Genomic DNA, 21,275 nt, shown 5'->3' on the forward strand with positions numbered 1-21,275 from the left:
TAATAAGTTCATATTTTGATATATTTTATGACTTATATTTATATACTTAAACTCCAATTTATATATATTTACACTAATTATGTTATTAATTACTGCAGTTTAGCTAGAAGTTGTTATTAATGCATTATAGAGATATTATAAATAAAAATTAAATATTTTTAGTCCTTGGCAGTGCTATGTGAAGTTGGATTTGAATTTTGAATTTAAAATTTAAACTTAGATATGAAGATTTAGAGCGATTCTGATTTTAGATAAAACCAATTTAAAAAGATAAAGCTTAATCAACTGGAAACTCAGGTTATAGCCTGTATAAAAAGGCCTTATGCTCCACACTTGATGCACTTCCACTTCTTTACATACCTTCTTCCCTTTCTTAGTTCTAACTAAACTCATCTTTGAGAATCATTAGAGACCATTGGCAAGTTCAATAAGCTTTCCTTTGAAGTCCAAGCAAGTGATTGAGCGCTCCTTCGGAGAACAAGAACTCTCTTAATCTTTTACCTTTTTGAGTTTCTTTTATTTGAGTTTTCATTTGTGATTATAGATTTATTTATCACGTTCTTCGTAGTTTATTTTGTTATGAGTAACTAAACCCATAGCTAGGGTTATGACGGATCCTACTGCAAACTTTTTATGATTTTTACTTTAATGTTGATATTGATTTTCCTTTAATGTTTAGTTTTTATTCTATTGGATTATATTGTATATGTTAAGATTTGATCACCCTTATCACTCCATATTTAGTTGCATTGTAGGCAATCGTACCACGTGTAATTAACGGAACTATAGGATAAAACGATATAAGGAATTAGGTTAATTACACTTAATTCCTTCCTTTTAGCCGTTATTGAATTAACAAACTCATAGGATCTTCATGCTTTTTTGACTAATTACCTTGCATGATCACTAGGAATGTTTACTCAGAGAAAAGAATATTGACATTGCATAATCATTGAGTGTTAAAAGAACTAATTATGAGTGGTTGATAAATATTTGGATAAGGGATTGTGTATTTTAGAAAATCTGATCATTAGATGAAGCTGTATTTTGAGTTATACATATATTTTTATGTAAAAGGAAAATGATAAGGGATTTCAAACTCACCCAAATTTTTAATTGTGTTTAGATCCACCTCCAGTAATTTAGGCATTTATATTCTGCAATTATTTTAATTATTACTCCACTTTTAGTCTCGCAGTTTCTGTTTATTTATAAAATTTAATTCCAACACTTTTAATTTTATTTTTACAATTATGCACTTACTTAATTTTCGTTCTGTTATACTCTATTTTTTTAGACCCAACTAGTGTTATTCTTGTGGGTTGGTACTTAACATTAATCTCTATGGACGATAATCTAATTTGTTTCTTCAACGATTTGATGCACTTGTCAAAAAGTTATCATAGTGCAATATTATTAGTAGAGAAAAAAATATAGAGAATGCAAGAGTATAAAAAAAATAAGATAAAAAAACTCATTTGAAAATTTTTAAAGCATTTGAAAAGTCACTTCAAACAATCTTCTAAAATTTAATGGGTTTAGATAAGATTGTTTTATGAATTTGATATTTATAAATACCACTAAAAAGTACTTTAAAATTCCTCTAATACAACAATCTTTTAAAATTCTTATATTTTTTAATATCAATAGATTTTAATAATTTTTTTAAAAAATCTTAAAAATCTAGATTAAATACTACGTCATTTTACTAACCAATAATTAATATACTTTAAGTGAAATTTACTATGATATTGGATTATTTTACAATATGTTGTTAAATTTTTTTTAAGTATAATTTTTTATTTTAAATTAAAATAATTATATGATAGTTTAAAAAATAACTAATATATTAACATATTAAACTTATATTATTTGAGAAGAAAATACATTTTATAAAACTAATAAAACCATATAACATTTGTGTTAATAAATAAATATTAACATATTGAATTTACACTAATATAGTAATTTATAATTTTAATTTTCAAAATGTATCAAATTAAAATATATTCATTCAAAATAAAAGTATCATCTTCTCCTCTCCACCATTTTAAAATTCCCTTTTTTCAAGAATCCCTTTGAGATCCTTCTATCTTGAGCCCTGCAGCACCCATAAGAGTAATAATGACTAATAAGAGTCAGCCACTATTGCCAGTGGCCATGTGCATTTCTACTATGCATAAAATAATAAATTAATAATATTTACTAACTATGTAATTAAATTAACTCCATTAGGGATTCAAGCTTCAGATTTACTCATTGTGTTTAGCTATAATAATTATGATTTGATAAATTTTGACTTATATGCTAATTTATCGAGCTAATCCTGATTCCCTAATCATTCTTTTCTTAACTATGATTTTAGCAATGACTTGAATTTTGTTGCATAAAACATCGAATATCATTTAGAAAATAAAATGTAAGTAGAAGCAAGGTAGTGCAGATAAAAAAAATTATAAAAATATATTTTTTAATATATTGTTTTTAATATTTCTTATTTATTGACTATAATTTATTAAAAATCATAAAAATATAAGTAAAAATTATTAAATTAAAATAAATTTTAATTAATAATAAAAAGTGTCTTTAAAAAAATGTGTTATTAAAATTTTTTAAAATAAAAAATAAAGTTTTTTTAATCAAATTATACCTTATTTTACGAAAAATAAACTAATATTTTTCTGACTAATGATAATTTTATATATATTGTTATACTTTTTATTATAATTAATACAAATTCATTAATCGGTAATGTTTGTTAATAGATAAGTGAATAAAAAAGTATATTATTATTTTAACATTTATTTAAGATTATTAATAGTTTATTTACGCTATATTTTAATTGAACTATAACATAGATAAATAGTAAATTTAATTTTAATGCATCGTTAATATAATAAATAAAAGCTTTCACCATACATTGTTAGAGTAAATTTTATTAGAATAAAAATTGAACCCTTATAAATTAGAAGATATATTCATAATATAAATTAGATTATGATAAAGCGGAAAAACGAAATTGGACTCAACTAATTGAGTAAATTTTTCCTTTTTTATTACAAAAGGTCCATTAATAAAATTCCTAAATTATGAAAGGTATAGTTGTTTTCCATGATAGATATCGAACCCTAAGATCAATTAGGGAGTTTAAGATTTAAGATTTGCAGCAAGTTATTTTCAACCTCACCTATTATAATAGAAAAATTATCTAGAAGCTAATATTAATTATATTAAGCATCTAAATATGGAATTGCAAAACAATCAATTTCCTTTCAAATAATGAGAACTATGACTCTTATTCTTCCTAACAAGTGTTCATCTATTGTCTAAAAGAGGACACGAGAACTTAGACAAAGATTTTTTTTTCTTGTTTTTTCATAATTTTTATCCTTAGTGTGTCAAAATATGTTATGCATGTCTGTGTATTATTTATGCTCTACACATTAATTAAGTCAAAGTATGTTTTAGGCATGAATCTTGAAGAAAACAATAACAATGGGACACTAAATGAATTTAACAATTTTTGTTAATCATGTTATCATTACAGATGTCGGTTTTAGTTTCATAATCTGTATCAAATAAAAATGTGATAAAATCTATTCACCAAAAAAGTTGATATATTTTGTAAATATTTTTTTATTTTATTTTCAATATGAAACAAAAAAAACTCAAAAGCAATTACTATTCATGATTCTTTACCAGCATGTGCTCTTAATGATCACATTTACAAATCATTAAACAAAAAGTCTATTAATTATCACGAGATTGTTGAATGATTGGTAATTATCATTACAAATTAAAAAGATTATGCTGATTTCTTACATCTTCATCCTTAGTTTTAGAAGTATCTACACAATTTTTTCTTCTCAATATTTACTATCCTTGATGCCAATATTTTCAATGTTTGCGTTGTAAATTGTCAGTATTTTAAAACTAAACCAGTCATTAAATTAGTGGAGACATTGTTACTTTACAATTTATTGATTTAACTAGAGATAAAATGACAATATTATATATAATTATTTAAAATATTAAATAATGAATGGATACAAAATTATAAAAATTATATATCTTACAAAGCAAAAAAAATTATAATAAATACTAAATTTAAGAAAAAAAAAGTTAAAAAGGTCCTCATAAAGAAACCAATTGAGCACCATTTACCTGATTTTTAACTGGCTTGACAGTTTTTTCCTAGTAGTTGTCTTGATAGTTAGAGTTAGTGACCTAATTAATTTCATATTAAACCGGATAATTAGATGGGATTTTAAAAAGTATAAAAATAGTTTAAGTGATTTTTAATAAATTTAATAATAACAAAATGTATTAAAAAAATGTGTTGCAAACAATTTTCTGAGTTTTTATTTATTTTCCAGTACACAATAATTTGGCTGAACCATGGTGACAAAAAAAATGAACACGCGCACACGAAAAAGGCTATAGCTGGAGGTGGTGGTGGCATGGTGGGCGTCCTGTAACCAGAATTAGTATGTGCACTTATTCCACACAGTGTGGACCACAAACCCCACCTTTCTTTCACACCAAAACCAAATAACTCTCAGTTCCCTCTGGATTTCTGGTGCATGCAAGTGAGAGATTTTATACAGTCTACACTATACACATGACATACCTTTTATTATAGTAACTACCCCACCATTTTGGAGATAAACCGTTTTATTAAATCTCAAGTGAAAATAGAGAGAAGAAATATAAAGTACAAGAGGTTCTGGGACCTAAATGTTATGTAGGTAGGGTGTGTGCATTTGAAGTCTATCATCTTAGCTGCCAACAAATATTCTTCTGTGTGCACAAGATGGTGGAGTTTTATTAATTATTTGCATGGTGGTTGTGTGAAGTAATGGGTATTTAACACAGTGCATTCAAGGTTTGGGGCCTATGACCCCAGAGGAGGTATAATGAGTGAACTGTTTTATGACTCATGAATCAGTTTATGCCATTTCATTTTCATATATTTTGAACTCAACAGGTCCCCCCCCCCCCCCCCCCCCCCCCACATAAACTAAGTTAATTTGGTAGAAAGTAGAACTTGATTACAAAAACCAAATATTTTTGAAGCCTATTGTTAATGGTGTGTTTTTATTTTTTATTGTTCTTCTCAGTAGTTGGTTTCAGGACAAGACATATGCAGAGGAGGAACAAGGAAATGGGAAAATGTTTGCAGATGTCTATTGGTGGATCCCAATGTTTGACTAATGAAAATTCAGATTCTGTACTCAACTGCAACAACAACAGAATGCAACCTTAAACTGTAAACCTTAAAATGAAAATCAGATCCCGAAGCTTGTCATTTTCTGATTTCCTAATCCACTTTTCTCAGCACTGGAATCAAACAACCAAAGCAGTGGCTGGCCAAGAAATCCAAACTCATTTGACATGCAACAAGTTGTGAATTATGGAGACACTTGTTTGGTGTTGAGCCATGGAAGAAACAAACTAATGGTATAATAATGAAGCATACAGTTAAGATCTTAAAATTTTGGCTTCAATTGCAATGAAACAGGAAATTTGGTTAAGGCAAAGAAAATGTATGAAGCTGCATACACAAACTCTAATTTATTTATGTTTTCATACTTGAAAGAACTCAAAATCCTCCCTTTACCTTCTGTACAATGTCTCTCTACTAATCTAGCTAATAATCACTATTTCTACTGTCACATACAAATGCAACTTCAGGTCTGCTAGCATATAGCATATTATATATATTTGTATTCCCTGTATAAGACAGACAAATAAACTAGTGAATAAGAAACCATATCTGATTATACTATATATCTGAAAATGGGTTTCTACCACTTTAGATCAAGCTATCTCTTGTTGTGTAAAGGGTTGGATCCTGTTGGCACTCTGCGCTTCTCAGACTTGAACTCTCTACCTCTGCTGCTGATTGGAGAATTGGTCCATGGATGAAAACCTTGTTGGTTATTTGAAGTGGAAGGGCCTGAGAATTTGGTCCTAATGGCATAAATTCTTGGTGTAAGGAACAGAAGAGAAAAGAGGAGGAGAAAGTGGAAGTGCTTCATATTCATAGTGTTTTACAAAATGATGAAAATGCAAAATTTGGAGTTGGCTAGGCTTGTTATGTATATATTTATATGGACATGGTTAGGTTCAACATCTGCATACTAAATCTGGTGATATTTATGAAACACTAGTAGTGTTTCCTTTGTGAATTTGGGTGGTGGGGCATGGTCTAATTGCCGTTTGATTATGATCAAATGGTCAATGATGGTTGGATATATGAATGCTGTGAGTAGGGTCTGGCATGGGATCAGGGGGCCTAGAATGACGGTTGTGGGGGTGGTGGTGGGGTGGCAATATTCAATGGGAGAGATAGTGACAAAGAAAAATGAACACAGACTCTTGGGAAGTGCATATATCTGTATATATGTGAAAGCTTGAAAGCAAAGAGAAGGGACCTTGATTTTGCTATGACTTTTTCACTTTTTGGGATGACCAAAACACCCCTATTCCTTCACTCTGCAAGAGTCAAACGTGCCAAGTGAGCTAGGGGCGCTTTGGTCATGAAAAAGTCAAACATCGCCGACGCACTCCATTGGCCTTGTGGAACAGCAAACAATAGGCATGTGGCAATGTAATAGTAAAGTCTAATTAATCAAATAAAATTAACATGTAGAAAGGGACTATGCTAGAAGTATTAAGGTTAAACACACACCTTTAATTAAGGTAGTAGGTTAAGTAGATCCGAATTTGGTGGGTTTAAGCCATGTGGATTTTGGAGATTGATCTATTTTCATGGACTTAAAAGTTCCTCGACGCAATAAAAGCTTATGTAAAACTTAGAATTTATCTTTAAATCGGTCTTTTAAATATTTGTATGTTAGGACATTGATACTTCAATGATTTTTATTATTAAATTTTATTCCTTTCAAATTCACAAAATAGCTATTATGTCTTTTCTTCTCCACTAAGTTCATCATTTTGTACAACTTCTTTAGTCTTTCATATATATGAAATGAATGAGAGAGGTTATAATTTTTTCACTAACTAATTTATTGATAAAAATATTTGTAATGATACCGTAATCCTTTTAGGAAGAATATACAAATTTTGTTCTATGACTTATGCAGCTATACCACCAATCAAAACCTCTTCCTTCTTCTCGATGATCCAAGATATAATAGATTATGTGTCTCTTAATGCGAATAGTCTTGTTTTGAATCATTGTGTAATGTATAACACATGTAATTAGTATCATACATTTAGACTAGACCAAAAAAGTATCATATAAAAAAAGCATGTCAATAAAGAGAAGGCACCAATTGTCAATGGCAAATCTAGTGGATGATGTATGTTCTTGCACGAGTGAGAATTGGGAAACGCCAAAGGCTTCAAAGTTAAGCATCTTCATGAAATCTCGTTTTTGTGGTATAACAAAAGATGAAACCATTTATAATGCGAACAAGTATATTTTATATATGTTTAATGACATTGCTTTTTCACACTTGAAGCTACAAACATTCCTCAAAAGGACATGTATGGCCTTATAGTTGAAGCAGTTAGGTGGGCGTTAATTCAAGTTTAAATGTTTAAGAGAAGTCAACAGTCAAGAATTCCAAAAGGAAAAATAAAGTGATAGACAATTAGTAGCTTAGAAAAAGGGACACTGATTTGAAGAAATGCAAATTCGATGGCGGAAAGTTATGTAGATTATCTATGAACTAACAAACAAAATGGTAATCCTTCTTTTTTACGTTTAGTGGTTTATCATAGCAGCTGCAATATGAAGTGCGAGAAAAACACAAGTCTATCTTCTTATGTTCATAAAGTTCAAAGAGAAAAAAAATAAAATTAAAAGGTCAATATATAGATGCACTTTTGAAGAACGTACGGTTCAAGGCCATCGCTTTCTCATCCAACAAAGTAAGAAATTGAGAATGTGTTGCCACTCAAATTCCGTGGTCCGCCCACAAATGCAGATTAACTTTCAAAGATGTGTTCATGGGAGCATATGCATTTTTTACTAACCGACTTGTGAGGGGCACGCAAAATTGCATCTTATTATAAATTTTACCCTTTTATTTAATGTGTCAAAATGGTTTATTTTATTTGATTTGGGTCACTCTAATTTAATTATTTTTCCTATATCACATATATGATCTCCAAAAATAATCTTGTGTGAACTGAATATCATCATTATGCATGGTAAAACTCTTCTGCTGAATATTTAATGCAGATATTTATTAGAACTCAATCTTAATTTATTTCAAATTTTGACACTATTAAATTGGGTTAAAAAAATTGACTTCTTATTTAGACAATAAAATAAAGATAAAATGTAGGATACTTTTTGTAATTAAGAGAATTTAAAAAAAAAATTTTACACATAAAAAACATTTTGATCGTTAAGTTTAGATTCATAGACAACGTAATTAATGGTTTAGTTAAAAAAGATATTAATACTGTTTTATTTTTAAAATATTAGAAGAATCACAACTGTCAATTTAAAAAAAATATGAAATATTCTTTCAAATTTATGAGTATCACAGCAAGCACTTAAAAAAAAATTAAGTTCAATTTAAATAAATTAAGTCCATTCAAATTTAATAAAAAAATTAAATGAATTAAACTAAAATATTTAAGATTAAGGTTGAAATATAATATTTTAATTAACAGATTTAATTAAGTAAACTTAATCCCAAACGGATTCTAATATATCCTGTAGAGTAAGGAGGGTAATGCTAACTTGCTAAGAGGGTACGTAGGAGGGAAATAATTAAAGTGATGAACAAGAAAGAAAAAAAAAGAGGTGAGTTTCCAACTGGAATGACCCCACATAAGGAGTTAATCCATCTTACCTTTTTTAGGAATTTCCAGTCATCAACACTATTTTCCCACAATATAACTACTATTCTCGTGTAAGGGCTACTTATGAATATATATTATTTAGCAACTAATAATGAGTCGTTTCATGATCATTCAAAGTTTTATTTTCGTAGCTGTCACACACAAAAGATTACAATATAATTTAAGATATTAGCAATTAATAGCCATCAAATGTATTGTTGACTATTAGGATTTATAATTAATCTTATGTCTCCTCTTAGGCTTCACAATCAAAATCAAGTAAAAGTTGATATTATACATATGTAGAACAAATTGTTAATCGCTCCAGTCAATTATTGAAGATTTATGATTTCTATGTCCAAACCTATCTTAAATTTATAATTAATAAGCGCATATATGAAGATTTTATTCTCACATGCAAGGTTAGTCAAGTATCACCAACTAATGTTACTTCAAAGGAAATTAAGTATCTGTTTCACATTTGTATTATTTGTAATATAATCTAGATTATTTGTTGGTATAAATTTTTAAAGCATATGCTAATAATTTTTTATTGGAAATAATTTCAATTGATCAGTAAATGATCTATTTTTTCTGCAAGAACACTTTGTCCCTGTAGTTTCATATTTTTTAAAAGCATGTTCTTATATTTTTTTGTCACTTAATTTATTCTATATATTTTTATTTTGTCACTCAATCTTTTTATTAAGGAAATTCTCTCTCTCTCTCTCTCTCTCTCTCTATATATATATATATATATATATAAACACGTTAAATTAGAATAAAAATGAAATTCTTGTACTTTAAAGTGTTTTTTAATTTGGTGGTTACATAAAAAAAAACTAACATTTCAGGTTTCACTTGAAAATATTTTAACAAATTAAATTTGTTCTCACCATTTATCATAATTATATATGTGTGATGGATCAAATGCTTGCACGACAAATGTTATACATGGCAATAATATTCTTACAATATTACAATGGAAGAGATTAATTATTTAAGATTTTTTTTTTCCATACGAAGACTTAAATATATGTTTATTTTAATAAGGATCAAATTAAAAAAAATGTGAAAATTATAGGTCAATTTTTAGTTTAAATTTTATAAATTTATATTAATAATAAATTATACATTTTGAATATGGTTAAATTACATTATCTTCTCTTATTTTAAAAGATACACTTTTTTTTCAGTTAAGAGATTAATATGTATTATATTTTAGTCTATTATAAATCAAACAAGTCTCTTATGTGATTATATATATATATTTTTTTATTTTCACGACTCTTCATTATAAAATTATCAACAACTAATTTTAAGTACTTACTATTAACTCTGAAGCTTCAAAAGGAAAAATAAAGATATTTTTTTAGCGGAGTGTTAAAGCTGATATTATAAATGTTTGAAACATCCACCGATATCATTAAAATAGAATAAACCCTACACATAAGAGCAAGTTTGTATCTCCATTAACTTTTGTTCTTGCATTAAAGAAACAAAGAATAAGTACGTAGCACAAGCATCTAAAATGTGTTAATGTAAAAGAAACATTAAGAGAGAGTGTAGAAGAAGTAGTGAAAGAGTTGTTGGGATGAAAATGTATATTGTCGGAGTAGCAACGTTGGGTGTGGCATCAAGTCCATTAGATCTGAAAGGCATCTTTTACTTTGTGCGGTTGTTTGTCTCAAAGTCACTTGAGTGGTTGTTGAACAAAGTTTCCATTCAGTAAAACATGTCTTTATTTAATCTTTATGATGCCAAATACAGGTAAGTCAACTCACTCTGATACAAGTGCTATTGTAAGTTGCTGGTTGTTGGTTAGGCTAAAAGTTAAGGAATTGCCACGAGTCTAGGGCTATAAGCCACCTTCACCCAACCCTCTCCAATGTCCCTGATCTTCACTATTTTGTACCTATATTGGTACCCATTTACACGACCATAAAGACAACAAAGAATATTGCTAACAATAGTTCTTTTAACTCTTTTTGCCTTTTGTCTTTAGGCTGTGTTCATTAAATTAATTCAATAAACTTAAATGATTAAATCTAAATTGATTAAATGAATTCGTATAGTTAGTTTAGTTAATCACTCTATTTCACTTTAAAATTAAATTAAATCAACTTTTTAAATTTTCATATTTATTTTTTAATCAACTTCCAAATCAACTTAATTAATTGATTATTTTTTATTTTAAAATTTTATACATATTTAGAATTTAGTATCTAGATCTCTGTACTTATGTAATTTTTTCATTCATTTTCACCATTTTATCTAATGCTATTGTCATTCCTTATGCTTATTATCCAACTTCATTATCATATTTCAGGTAAAGAGATTGATGATACCTGTAAAACTGGGGTACATTGCTTAAAAAGTTTCAAAACCTTAAATTAATTTAAAATTATTAAAGAATGGAAAACCTTTTAAACTTATAGCAATATAAAATTCAAAAATTTATGTAAAAAAAGAAAGAAATATGTGAGGATAAAAGCTTAAATCAATTAAATATGATATATTTTTTTATTTTATTAATTATACTCTAATCCAAATCAAACCTACTCATATGGATATGACTTCCATTGGGCAATGAGGTTGTGTTTTAATTAGCATCAAATTTACTTGAATTAAGAATTCGTTTAAACATTACAAGTTAAAATTTTATATTAAAATATGTTTTAAAATGATTTTATCAAGTTTCTAGACACACGGCCGAAGATGCAAGTTGGTGTGGCACATTTATTAGGTGTGACAACTAAAACGTTTTCTTCTTCCACGGGATTATTTCGCTCTGTCATAATAACTTGCTTTTCCTGAAAAAAGTTTCACTACAATTTTAGGGCGTCAAAAAAGCTGAATTGTTAGTGCCCATTTGAATGGATCTCTTAATTATAGTCTCTATTCCATTATGGAGGAGGAAACGCAAAGAAGAACTATTTGTAAGCTTTACAATATGGGTTGAAGTTCGCTTTTAGTGGAACACTAATATAATAGTGGAGTTGTTTAACAGGTGTTCAACTTCTAAGACCACATGAGACATTTGAGATCATGCCCTCACGGGCCAAATATGTGACCCAATTGCAACACCCTTGAATGGGTCTATATTCAACTAGTCATTTCAAAATGGCAGCATGCTCAATTGCCTATACAATATGTGGTTGGTTCAAGTTACGTGTTAATCAAAGTATTGGGTTCATTGTTTCCATTAAAAAATATGTGGTCTAGCCTAAAAAATGTGTCGGCACGCCTATTTGGTTTATAGGAAACAAATGTACCTACGCTACAAGTTAAGTTTCTATCAGAAGCTAGTTTTCTTTTGAAAAACATGACGTACTTCAACTGTTGCTAGAAGACCCAAAGGTGATACAAACAGCTTGCATCTTTTTGTGTTGTACCAGTTATTTTATGATCATACCAGTGCCCCTTTGGCAGCTTGTCCACATTTACACCTTAAGGACAAGGTGTTTGTGAAGCGAGAGGGAAATGTTATGAACCAAAGCCACAGAAGTAACATATCAATATCTGCTTACTCTCGTGATGCAAGTAATGGCAACGCTGATTTTGGAATAAAGATATTAATGTAAGGAACAGAGAACCAACATAGACCACATATATGAAGCTTTATTTCCTTCTAGACTCTAGAGTGAGTTGGTGATTCCTCAAGTAGTGTCATTCCCTTCTGCTATATATCTTCATATCATTGAGCTTTCCGAAGCAACATCCATGAACTTATATCGATTATTACAGATATAGTAAAATACAATTTATACATGCTAAAGTTATTTTCACCTTACGAACTATTTTTTTAGGTTAAACTACGTCTAAAGTTAAATTTAAGATAATATCACAACCTATTGTAATCAAGTCACCGAAAAACTGTTACTCCACCGATTTTCTTAGTAATTTTCATGATTCAGAATACAAATGTTCATCCTTGAGTGAGAGTTATCTTATGAGCTTGTGTTTTGGATTGAATTAGTCCTAAGCCCAAAATCAAGATCCTCAAATGTCTTAAATATTCTCTAAATTATGAAAAAAAAAAAAAAAAACTCTAAACATTTCTCGAGATCGACTTGATTTTATTAAAGGTTAACGAGTCACATTTCTTTTAATTTTGTTAGATTAGTTAATGCAGCATGCAGATTGTTGTTTAATTTTCACTATTTTGCGGTTCTTTGCAGATATAAGGAATTGCATGGTGAAACTACTCTCACTAAGTGAAGCCTTCTGATTTCTTGTGACTAATATCACACAATGAATTCCGACTTGGACGACAATATATGAGAATTTCACTTATTAATTAGCGGTTAATTTATTCATTTCATTAATTGCACTTGAAAAAAGTATATAATTTGATCACCTGATTTTATGAGCATATAATCTGATTTAATTCTCTAATCCCCTCAATTAAGGATGTAAGGATAGTTTGGTTTGAGAGATCTGGCTAATATGCAATGGATAATAATTATAAAGTTCGATCCAAGCTTGTTTTTCTCCAATGTTCTCAATTAGTTCAAATTTCTATAGTTGGTAGAAAGTGGAATTAATTAATTTCGATCCTAATAAAAGGGAAAGAAAATATTTATATACCCTTATTTTCAACAATTAATATTTAGTCTTTAAATTTTTTTTGGTTGTTTTTATGCTGAAAAATTATAAATTTATATATTTTAAAAAAAATTTGTGATAATTTGACGTATATCTAATTATGTTACTTTTATTTGCGAGTTACGTTATCAGTATATGATAATAGAGATATTTTTAAAACTTATAAAGACAAAATTCAACAAAAATATTTAAAAAACAAAGACTGAAATTATCCATGTTGGTAGAGATTAAAAATAGGTTTTATCCTTGTAAAAATAAGTTGTTAAAATATACGTTCATGGTGGAGAAAAATGCTAAAAATTTAAGAGTGCAGGCGCACACAAGCGGTTAGCGTCAAAGTCCATTTTTTGAATGGTTCAAGAACCAAATAATCGACAATTTTTAATATTTTAAAAATTAAAATACTATGTAATTTCCTAAATTTTGAGTAAAACTCACCTAACAAACAACAATTGAATTAAAAGTTACAAAAATTATATTCGTCTTACTCTTTTTTTATTTTTAAATTAATATTTTTTTTCTTATACTTTTATAGTTTTTAATAAATTTTAACTAATAGAAAGTTAAAAAATTATATAAGTCTCACTATTTTTTATTCTTAAATTAATATTTTTTGTATTTTTACAATTTTTAATAAATTTTAATTAATAAAAAGTTACAAAAGTCATGTGATATATTTTTTTAATTTCTAAATTAATGTTTTTCTCTCTTACTAATAGTCTTAAGTTGAAGAAATTTCATGAGAGACTAAATTTATATAATTTTAAAAATAAAAAATTAATTAACTAAAAAAAAAGCAAACTAAAGAACCGAAAACGTAATTAAGTCTTATTACGTTGTTATTTGTATGTTTTTATCAAAGAAAACTATAAAAAATGGTGGACATATATATTTTTTTGTAACATAATTATTTTTTTCTTTTAAAATCTTAGAGAAAACGATTGAGCTTGAACTTAAGAGACATATTTATTTAAAATAACTTAGATAATTTAAAATTAATTTTTTATTTATATGTTATTTGATTTATTATTATCCCACTAATATCAAATTTTATTATGTAAAAAGAAATAAATAACCAGAGTATATTACGATAAGGCAAAAAGTGCTCTAGTAAAATTATTTATAAGTTTGTATGTTGCTTTGTTGCATGCTTTTGCTTAACATACCTGTTAGCGATTATTATTATTATTAATATTAAGTATTAAAAAAAGGTTGAGGGAAGATAAATGTGCCTAGAAGGTAATAAAATCAATTAGTTAATATTTAAACTTTGTCCTACCAAGAAATTTTTTTATTTTATTTTATTTTATTTGTATTTGATTTTTCCAAAGTCGGGTCAATCAATGTATTCACACGAAGAAATTTCTTGCCTAGACGACAAAACGAAGCACAAGCATAATCTGTTCTCTGTCAACCTTAATGCTGAGCTTGTCGTGTGGGAAATGTCACAAACCGAAACAACCAGGGAATTGCCACTAACCCATTCTCTTGTGACAGTGATTACAATTAAGCCATTACTAACACTAACTAGCTAATGATTAATCCACTATTAAAAAAATCATTGTTTTTTTCTCTTCCAAAATTAAAACTTTGATAAAAGAATACAAATTTTCAATTTGTTTTTCTGTTCCTCTTCTCCCATCACCCGTTTGCGTCTTCAACTTCACAAGCTTTTGTAATTCCACTCTACCCAATGGAACACAGATTCAGATTATCAATTTTCTTCTTGTTATGGGCTTCTATGTGGTTCAGTGCAGAATCAAAGTGTAGGGGTTGTGATTTAGCTCTAGCTTCCTACTATCTAGCAGAAGATAACTTGACATATATATCAAAGATTATGGAATCCATGGTTCTTTCAAAATCTGAAGACATTGTGAGTTATAACAATGGCACCATAAAAGACAAAGACACTCTCTCGGCCTTTACCAGAGTGAACGTTCCATTCCCTTGTGATTGCATTGATGATGAGTTTCTTGGTCATATATTCCAATACGCGCTTGGAGAAGGAGAAACTTACACGTCCATTGCCACTCAGAACTACTCCAATTTGACCACTGATGAGTGGTTGCAGAGTTTCAACAGCTATTCACCAACTAGTATTCCTGATAGTGGAATGCTTAATGTCACCATTAACTGTTCTTGCGGGAATAGTGATGTTTCCAAGGATTATGGATTGTTCATTACATACCCGCTTAGACCTGAGGATTCTTTGCAGTCAATTGCCAATGAGACGAAAATTGAGCCTGAGATCCTGCAGAAGTACAATCCAGGTGTGAATTTTAGCCAAGGGAGTGGTTTGGTTTATATTCCCGGGAAAGGTACTTTCTTATTTTGCTGCCATGCTTTGGTCTTTTGACATAGGTTCTTGATATTATTGTTGTTTGATATAGGTTCATGAGGTTTTTGTACGTAATATGAGATTGTAGATTGGTGTTTCATATGAATTCATGGAACTCACGTGTCAAAGTGTGTTGATTTGAGTGAAAGGGGCTCACATCCCTTAAGCATGTAATCTTGAATTTGATCTCATAATTCATATGGGTGGAAAATAATATGTAAAGAGGAGTCCTGCTTTGCTTAGTTTGTGCAGGCTCTAGTGAGAATTTTTCTTTTGAAGAAAACTTTTCCAAAACCATTAGGTCCAGAATCGTTAATTTTAGTCGTTGGAAATGTGTAGTTTGAAACATATACCTCACATTTTCTTGTCCCTTCACTTTCCAGACCAAAATAATATCTATGTGCCCCTTCACCTGAGGTGATTCTTTTTACCTTACTGTCCCTATTTGAACATGAATTTGAATGACTTTTCATTCTTTAGTAACTTATCAATTTTAATGGATCTATTTTCATTTTCCTTTTCAGCACTGGAGGTTTGATATCCTCACTCTGCAGAAAGTTATTTTATTAATGATTTATTCCTCTCTAGTTTGATATTCATATCAGACACAAGGTAAGGATATCCTAAAAGTAGATGTAAACCTACTTTCAGCTCATATATTGTTTCTACACAGTCGGTCTTTCAGGTGGGGCTATTGCTGGAATATCTGTTGGAGTAGTAACGGGACTTCTTCTGTCATCATTTTGCTTGTATGTTACGTGTTACCAGAGGAAGAAGGTATGGAAGAAGAAATTTCTCTTGGAAGAATCCAGCTTGAAGACTGCCCAAGTTAAAAATGGTATATAGATTTCTATGTTTATTTCATCTAACCTGTTGTTCCCTCACTACCTTTACCTTTCCCCTTTAAATATGGTTAAATAGCAAAGTGTTTTGAATTGAAGACTTGCCCTAATTTAAGAAGTCCACAACAAATAGTAGCACGTAGAATCATATTCAGACTCTATTAATCTTAAAAATTACTGTTATAGGTTTCATTTCCCTCATTTCTGCAGCAAATAATCTTAAAGGACAAAGTTTACAGTTCGATTGTCATTTACCAAGTTTAAAAAGATCGTTTCTATTCCAATTTCGGAATTTGTTGCTGGAATCAGTGTAACTTTTGTTACTACTATAAAATTATTTTGCTGTTCTGGTTGTACTTTGTCTTCCTCTGCTACATATCATGAAATAGAAGAACAGTACACATAGAAACTGAAAATATAGTTTATGACCAGGTATAGTAACTCCCATTTATCATTCATCTTTCAGATGAAGCATCTGGTAATGCTAAACACGAAACTTCAGTTTCTGGTGGTCCTGCTGCAGCAGGTGGTACTGACACCATTGGCATTAGGGTGGAGAAATCAGCCGAGTTTTCATACGAAGAACTAGCCAATGCCACAAATAACTTCAGTATGGCTAACAAAATTGGTCAAGGTGGCTTTGGGGAGGTCTATTATGCAGAGCTGAATGGCGAGGTTTATAATCTCTGTTGTTAGTTTTGACTTTTAATTGCATGTATTAGAAAGAAAAGTTGCATATTCTTTTAGTCATCAAGGAGTTTTCAATTAATGAAGCATTTACTTTGAATGGTTCTGACAGTACTTGAAATATTTAAATTGAAACATAATACTTTCACTATTGTGGAGCATTCTATGAAATATTGAACAGGTGTTAAACAGTAGATTTGAAGTAAAAGTAAAACTAATCAAAGAATGGTTCCAGATTTGAAACAATGAGATCTTTACAATTTTTAGTTAATCAACCACATATAGTGATAATTAATTTCATCTTACCATGTCTCTTCGTTGAAACTTAATGTAGAAAAGAAATAGTGAAAAAGGATTATGAGCGACTTCCATAGGGCCACATTGGATGAGAGGAAATGAAGTGATGAACAGGACATATATTAACTTGGTTTAGTCCACATTCGCTTGCACTTGTTTGTGCTTACAAAACATATCTACTTTTACAGTATATTCTTTATATCTGTGCTTTTTTAACCCCAAAAAATAGATTAATACCATTTTTTCGTTGATACATACTTTCAGCAGCATAAATGTTCGATATAATAGTGCTATTGGGACAAATCTGAAGTTGTTCCTGTGCTATCTTTCGCAAATTGCCATTTTAATATTTACATCTCTTGTAACGAAGTCCTTTCTAATTACACAGAGAGCTGCAATAAAAAAGATGGACATGCAAGCATCAAAAGCATTTCTTGCTGAACTGAAAGTGTTGACTCGTGTTCATCACTTGAACCTGGTATTATTTGAAACTTTGTGCATTTATTTTGTTTTTCCTTTTCTGTTCCTTTAAAATAAAGTGGATTTATGCTTTAAAACCTTAATTGAATATAATGCATAGCCTTTTTTCTCTTCCCTTTACTTCTTGTGTTCGTTTTCTTCTACTTATATGAGATAATAGATGGAAACTATTCTGAGAAGATAAACATGGTTTTGATGAAAGGGTTTAACGTTATCCTGGGAACAGGCATGGAGATAAACTCAACAGAACTACCATCCACTGTACTTAAAAGGAGATGTTCAAGAAAATAGAGAAAAGAAAGAAATGCCCTCATATTTGGGTTAAATGACTGATGTATGAATATGATTTGGCATGTAAAATCTGAAAGAAAAAATGCGGGCTTTGGAAAGATGTTATGACTCGAACTAGTATTATAGGATTTTGTGGAACGAACTTGACATTCCCTGCTTTTGTCAGTGTTTTGTTGTGTTCCTACACAAAGAGTTCGAACCATTATTCCTACATTTCATAGATTGTTTTCAATCTTTGTTCATATTATCTCCATTTCCTGTATGTTTTAACTTTCTCTTTCAATTGATAACCATGTAGGTACCCTTGATTGGATATTGCATTGAGGGCTCCCTTTTCCTTGTCTATGAATACATTGAGAATGGAAACTTAAGCCAACATCTACATAGATCAGGTTATATAAGTACATGACAGATATCTATGTTATGTATTCATGCATTAATGTGATTGACTGATTGTAATGAGTAATGACTTAAAGTTAACAATCAAGTCAAATTGTTTCCAGATAGAGAACCTTTGCCATGGTCTACCCGGGTTCAAATTGCCCTGGATTCAGCCAGAGGTCTTCAATACATTCATGAGCATACAGTTCCTGTATATATCCATCGTGACATAAAGTCAGAAAATATTTTATTAGATAGAAACTTCTGTGCAAAGGTACAATCTGCTTCAATAGCTTTCGAGAGCTTGTTACTACTTTTCTATTTGGTTAGTTATGAGGGATCGTATATTATTATTATTATTTTCAGGTTGCAGACTTTGGATTAACCAAGCTGATTGATGTTGGAAGTTCTTCACTTCCCACTGCTAATATGGCAGGCACATTTGGTTACATGCCACCAGAGTATGATGAATTATGTTTGTCTCTTTAACTTATACCTAACTTATAGGAGAAAATAATTGTAGTTTTGGGAACTTTGGAGAGACCATGTTTGAGGCCAACTATGATAATATAAGTCTGTAGTGGACCCACTGATTATCTTCAAATTGGTTAGTGTCAGTCTCAGCAGACTCAATTCACAATAGGAGTATTCATATATGTAAGTATAAATAATTAACTAAAAAATGAGAAGTCCTTTTTCATAATCAATGGCACATTTTGACCATGGTTTGAATCCTCATTAGTAGATATTTTCACATTTAACGAACGACCATGCCTTAAACAAAATTGTCTCTTACAAAGAACACTTGTGAGAACCCCCTCCCCATACCCCCCTGTAGACCAATTGTTGTATTGATTTGTCCAGTTGGGTTGTCAGACTATTCATTCTAGCAAGTTGCAATTACTCTTTTCTTTTCCCTTTTAATATAGTACTTACTTATGAATGTTGACAGAGTATTTCCTGTTGTGCAGTTCCTTGTTTTTCTTTAACAGCATTTGAGGGAGAAATTTTTGTTGTTAACACATCGAAATTTGTCTTTATGGACATAAAAAAAAATCAGTTAGCTTTCAGGAGCATGATTTGAATGATATCATTCTCTTATCTGCAGATATGCATACGGCAATGTTTCTCCAAAAGTAGACGTCTACGCATTTGGAGTTGTTCTTTATGAACTTATTTCTGCTAAAGAAGCCTTGATAAAGGGTGGTGGTGCATCTGGTGTTGAATTAAAGGGCCTTGTATCTTTGGTGATTCTTTACACACTACAGTTTATTATTTTCAAATGGCAGTCTAGTGATCTTAAATAAAACATTGAGGACTAAATTTTTTCCTATCTTGTTTTTAATTTGTTGGGGGGATATATGTGGCAGTTTGATGAAGTTTTTGCTCAGCCTGATCCCACAGATGGTCTTAAAAAATTGGTTGATCCTAGGCTTGGAGATAACTTCTCAATCGATTCATTTCTCAAGGTTTCAGTTATCATAAAGCATTTAAACTTTTGTGTGTTTCTGTTTTCAATAGCTTAGGCCATTTTCCTACTTGCAGATGGCACAACTTGCTAAAGCATGCACAGAGAGCGATCCACAACAACGTCCAAATATGAGTTCAGTTGTGGTTGCTCTTACAGCACTTACTTCAACTACTGAGGATTGGGATATTGCTTCCATCATTGAAATTCCAGCTCTTGCAAATCTAATGTCTGGAAAATAGGAAAAGGAGTGTAGAATAGAAATGTCACTATATAATTCTTCTGTTACAAAACAAATTTGTTATGACACTACTGCATTTCCCACAATTATCTACACTGAACTCCATTGTTTGGCTCCGTATGGTAAAATACTGAAATATGTCAATATAATATTAGAATAATTGAGGAGAGAGATATTTATGATTTGTACCTATGTTTATTTTATTTAAAAGAATAAGGGTAAGTATGAGATAAAATTATTAATACCTATAAGTTACAAGTTGAATGCTACTTCAATTAGCTTTTAAAAGCTATAGTTCTTTCTAATTTTTTGTTGTTACCAAGCAGCTATACTAGCTTATTTTTTAAAAGTAGTTATAACATATATTTACTTTGAAATTGTATAGATTAAGTCAAAATTAAATTTAGTTGCTATAATTAACAGAGGATGATACATGTCTGTCAATTAATAGTACTTGTTAAAGGATAATGCCACCAGACAAATTAACAATTGCTTCATGTTACTTTATACGTCATCTTATTTGAAATTTTAATTTGTTTTACATTATTTATCTACAAAACTAATAAAATAGTAACACTTTTTTTCAACTTTATCAATATATTTTAATATCTCAATTAAGTGTATTTGATATTATTTTTTATGATAGATATTTATTATAGTTTAGTAAATAATACATTTATTATTTTTTAAAAACATATTTCATTATATTTAAAATATAATTTTTTAATTAATTTTAAATAAAATATTTCAATAAAAATTATAATCAAACCCACACGGGTATAATTATTAGTTTATAGTAAAATTAACATTAAATTA

General features: G+C 29.4%; 1 protein-coding gene across 4 annotated transcripts; it reads left to right on the forward strand.

Moving 5' to 3' along the window:
• Positions 1–15,084: 15,084 nt before the first annotated feature.
• Positions 15,085–20,514, forward strand: LOC113846769 (lysM domain receptor-like kinase 3). Of its 4 annotated transcripts, XM_027475388.1 has the most exons (12): positions 15,085–15,752; positions 16,156–16,189; positions 16,297–16,304; positions 16,446–16,610; positions 17,081–17,289; positions 17,987–18,076; positions 18,668–18,761; positions 18,873–19,024; positions 19,117–19,211; positions 19,859–19,997; positions 20,121–20,219; positions 20,296–20,514. In XM_027475388.1, exons 1-12 carry the CDS (start codon positions 15,128–15,130, stop codon positions 20,458–20,460), a joined length of 1,875 nt encoding a protein of 624 aa, XP_027331189.1. In that variant the 5' UTR covers positions 15,085–15,127; the 3' UTR covers positions 20,461–20,514. The 4 variants fall into 4 exon arrangements, with proteins under 4 accessions (XP_027331189.1, XP_027331191.1, XP_027331192.1 ...); XM_027475390.1 differs by lacking the exon at positions 16,297–16,304 and having other exon boundaries at positions 16,156–16,190; positions 16,442–16,610; positions 17,087–17,289; XM_027475391.1 differs by lacking the exon at positions 16,297–16,304 and having other exon boundaries at positions 16,441–16,610; positions 17,138–17,289.
• Positions 20,515–21,275: the final 761 nt, after the last annotated feature.

The sequence above is a fragment of the Abrus precatorius genome, unplaced genomic scaffold (genome assembly GCF_003935025.1).
Source record: "Abrus precatorius isolate BTA unplaced genomic scaffold, Abrus_2018 Scaffold8, whole genome shotgun sequence".
NCBI lineage: Eukaryota > Viridiplantae > Streptophyta > Magnoliopsida > Fabales > Fabaceae > Abrus > Abrus precatorius.

What these genes read in the sequence shown, in the direction of transcription:
- LOC113846769 (XM_027475388.1), top strand. Translation starts at nt 15,128, where the DNA reads ATGGAACACAGATTCAGATTATCAATTTTCTTCTTGTTATGGGCTTCT. An exon ending in GACTGCCCAAGTTAAAAATG is followed by an intron (nt 16,611 to 17,080) that starts GTATATAGATTT and finishes TTCATCTTTCAG; the next exon opens with ATGAAGCATCTGGTAATGCT. An exon ending in ATAGAAACTTCTGTGCAAAG is followed by an intron (nt 19,025 to 19,116) that starts GTACAATCTGCT and finishes TATTATTTTCAG; the next exon opens with GTTGCAGACTTTGGATTAAC.